The 3415-nt window shown below is 29.8% G+C and overlaps 1 protein-coding gene across 1 annotated transcript; it reads left to right on the forward strand.

Moving 5' to 3' along the window:
- The first annotated feature begins 663 nt into the window (after window positions 1–663).
- Window positions 664–1660, forward strand: LOC113783978 (aspartic proteinase 39-like). The gene is made up of 3 exons (XM_073369639.1): window positions 664–750; window positions 1248–1328; window positions 1538–1660. The coding sequence occupies exons 1-3, from the start codon at window positions 664–666 to the stop codon at window positions 1658–1660; spliced, it is 291 nt and encodes a 96-aa protein (XP_073225740.1).
- The last annotated feature ends 1755 nt before the right edge of the window (window positions 1661–3415 follow it).

Consider the following 3415-nt stretch of genomic DNA (forward strand, 5'->3'; position numbering starts at 1 on the left):
TTTACTTTCACTGAGGTGCATGCTACATTTGTGTCTATCACTCTTAAACCCCTTTTGAAATGTGTTTTCTGTTTTTAATACACAACAAATTTTCGGATATGTAAAGATGTGAGCCACTACACATAATGTTTATTATTGTTACTCAGAATCTTTATTTATCTCTTTACACATAGTGTTTATTATTATTGTCATCATTTTCATCTTTTTTCTTAATTTGATTTCTTATCTAAAATCTATCATCAATTCATCAATCTGTTTTATAGTTAATTTGAAGTTTGAACACCCAACTTACTAATATGATGAGCTGCAAAGTGAAAGTTGAGGGATCAATTAGTGTGAGCACTACATTATTTACATTTTCATTGTTCATTTCTTTATTTTAGCTTAATTCATTCAGACTGAGTAATATAAAATAGCTCAAACGTTAATCTTAATAATCATTCACATTATCATTCTCTCTTGATCTACTGTATTACATTTCTATTTTTACTCCTCCAATTCCACCACCACCGCTCTTTTTCTACTCTCTAACCTTAAACGAAAATGAATTTCTACATTAACCAAGTGTTTTTGGCATGCTGCTTGACCATCCTTGTTGTACCCAAGATGTTTACTCGTTACCTCTCTTTAAATCGGGTTGTGCTATGCAACCATCGTGTTAAGATGGAGACGTTGAGAACTCACAACAGAGCTCGCAACTCAAAAATATTGCATGACGTTGTACATTTTCCCGTCCAAGGCAACTCGATGGTAATTATCTCTCTCATAAACTCTTTCATTTATTACTTTAGTTTCTTTTATTCCCACGTTATTCTCACTTTTTTTTTTATGTTATGTTGTGTTGTACATTTATTAAATGATGCAAAATATTTGCCATTAGATGTAAGCTCAATTCAGGATTAGCTTAACCAAAGCATGAATGTAGTTGAAGCAAACACAACAACTAAAACTTGAATTATAGGCTAAACTATTTGTTTCTTTCAACGAACATACAACTTATTTTATCATTTATACAAAAAGAAAGGAAAATGAATGTAGTATAATCATTTTATATAATGCTATGTGAAGTTAGATACCAATACATTTGAATGCATAGTTAGATATGGAAATGATTTTTTTGTTAGATGTTCATAATAATATTACATATTCAATTTATCTAAAAAAAGCTGAATTTAATTTAATTTTATATATATGAAATAAGAAGGAATGGGATTTCATTAATAATTGATGGCTTTTTTTTGTTCAAGATGTGTACAACAATAGTCAAGTTGGGATCTACACCGAGTGAATATATTGTGTTGATTGATAAAGGAAGCGACCTTCTCTTGGTTAGTTGCAATCAATGTGATAATTGTCCTCAATCTAATGGACTTGGGGTAAGGATTTTCAATTTTCATCATTTCTTTTTTACTATGCATACTTAATTATTAGTACTACTTACTTATGATGTGGTGCTTGTTTTGTTGACTTGGGAACCAATATTTTTATTTTAAGCTTAATATTTGTTGCTTGTTGTGATGTGTTGTGTACTATGCAGTTTAAGTTCAATTTCTTTAACACGGTGAGTTCATCAATGGCTGCATTGATTCATTGTTCGGACTATCTATGCCCTTTCGGAGTTCAAGGTGTGGATGTTCGATGCTTTCGTTCTATTAAATAGTGCACATACATCTATAGGTATAAAGATAACAATACTACGTCGGGTGTCTATGTCACTGATAAAATGCATTTTGACATCTATTTTGTAGTTATTTAGAAGTTTGCACACCAAACTTACTGATATCATGAGCTGCAAAGTGAAAGATGAGTGATCAATTAGTGTGAGCACTGCATTATTTACATTCTTTATATTTTCATTTCTTTATTTTAGCTTAATTCATTTATATTGAGTAATATAAATAGCTCCAACGTTAATCTTAATAATCATTCACATTATCATTCTCTCTTGCTCTAGTCTATTATATTTGAATTTTAATTCGTCCAATTTCACCACCACTCTTTTTCTACACTCTAACCTTAAACGAAAATGCATTTCTACATTAAGCAATTCTTTTTGGCATGCGGTTTGACCATCCTTGTTGTACCCATGATGTGTACTAGTTACCTCCCTTTAAATTGGAATTGTGCCGCTCAACCATCGTGTTGAGATGGAGACATTGAGAGCTCATGACAGAGCTCGCAACTCAAAAATATTGCATGACCCTGTCCAAGGCAACTGGATGGTTGGGTATAACCAATTATCTCTCTCATAAACTCCTTCATTTATAACTTTAGTTTATTCTATTCCAACATTCTTTTCCTTTTCTCTTATGATATGTTATACATTTATTAAATGATGCAAAATTTTTTACATTAGCTTAACCGAAACATGAATGCAGTTATAGGTGACACAAAAACTAAAACTTGAATTACAGACTAAACTGTTTGTTTTTTCAGCACACATACATCTTATTTTATCATCTATACAAAAAAGGAAACCAAATGTAGTATAATCATTTTATATAATGCTATGTGAAGTTAGATACTAATATTTCTGAATGCATAGTTAGATAGAGAAATGAATTTTATTTATTTATTTTTAGATGTTGAAAATAATATTACATATTCTATTTATCTAAAAAAAGCTAAATTTTATTTTATTTATTTGTATGGAATAAGAATGAGTGAGATTTTATTTATAATTGATGGCTTTTTTTTCTTTTTTTGTTCATGATGTATACAACATTAGTCAAGCTCTAATCTCCCCCAAGGGAATGTATTGTGTGTTGATTGATACAAGAAGCGACATTCTCTAGGTTAGTGGCAATCAATGTGATATTTGCCTTCAATCTAATGGACTTGGGTGGGGTAAGAATTTTCAGTTTTCATCATTTCTTTTTTACTATACATACTTAATTATTAGTACTACTTACTTATGTTGTGGTGCTTAGTTTTTTAGAATATGAAAATAGTAGGATTTTATATCTTCTGTCTTAGTTTTTGCATTCATTCTAATGTTTTTGTTAATTCTAATACTTAATATGAATTTTGGCATTGAATTATTTACAAATTATGAATTTATAAAGTGGTAGAGTTTTGGTGAAAGAAAGATTTATATAACTCAGGTATGATATGTAAAGACATTTGAAAATGGTATTAAGGAGTGTGCTTTGAAAAAATTATTTGTAGGCATTGGGTGATTGTATTTGTAAACACTTTAAGTGTATTAATCACTAAGTTTAGTTGGCCGAAAAAAAGAAATAAATAAATTGTTGCATTATTTATTACTTCAAAATCATTTTTGCTGTCATCGAACTATAATCCAAATTAGTGGCGCTTGGGGTTGTTCTTGTGATTTGGGGCATAATGCATTTCATGTATAGTTTCATCATGTAAATTTTATATAAAGGTATATACTAACAGTACCATGTGGTAG

This window comes from Cicer arietinum, chromosome 6 (genome assembly GCF_000331145.2).
Source record: "Cicer arietinum cultivar CDC Frontier isolate Library 1 chromosome 6, Cicar.CDCFrontier_v2.0, whole genome shotgun sequence".
In the NCBI taxonomy this organism is placed as follows: Eukaryota; Viridiplantae; Streptophyta; class Magnoliopsida; order Fabales; family Fabaceae; genus Cicer; species Cicer arietinum.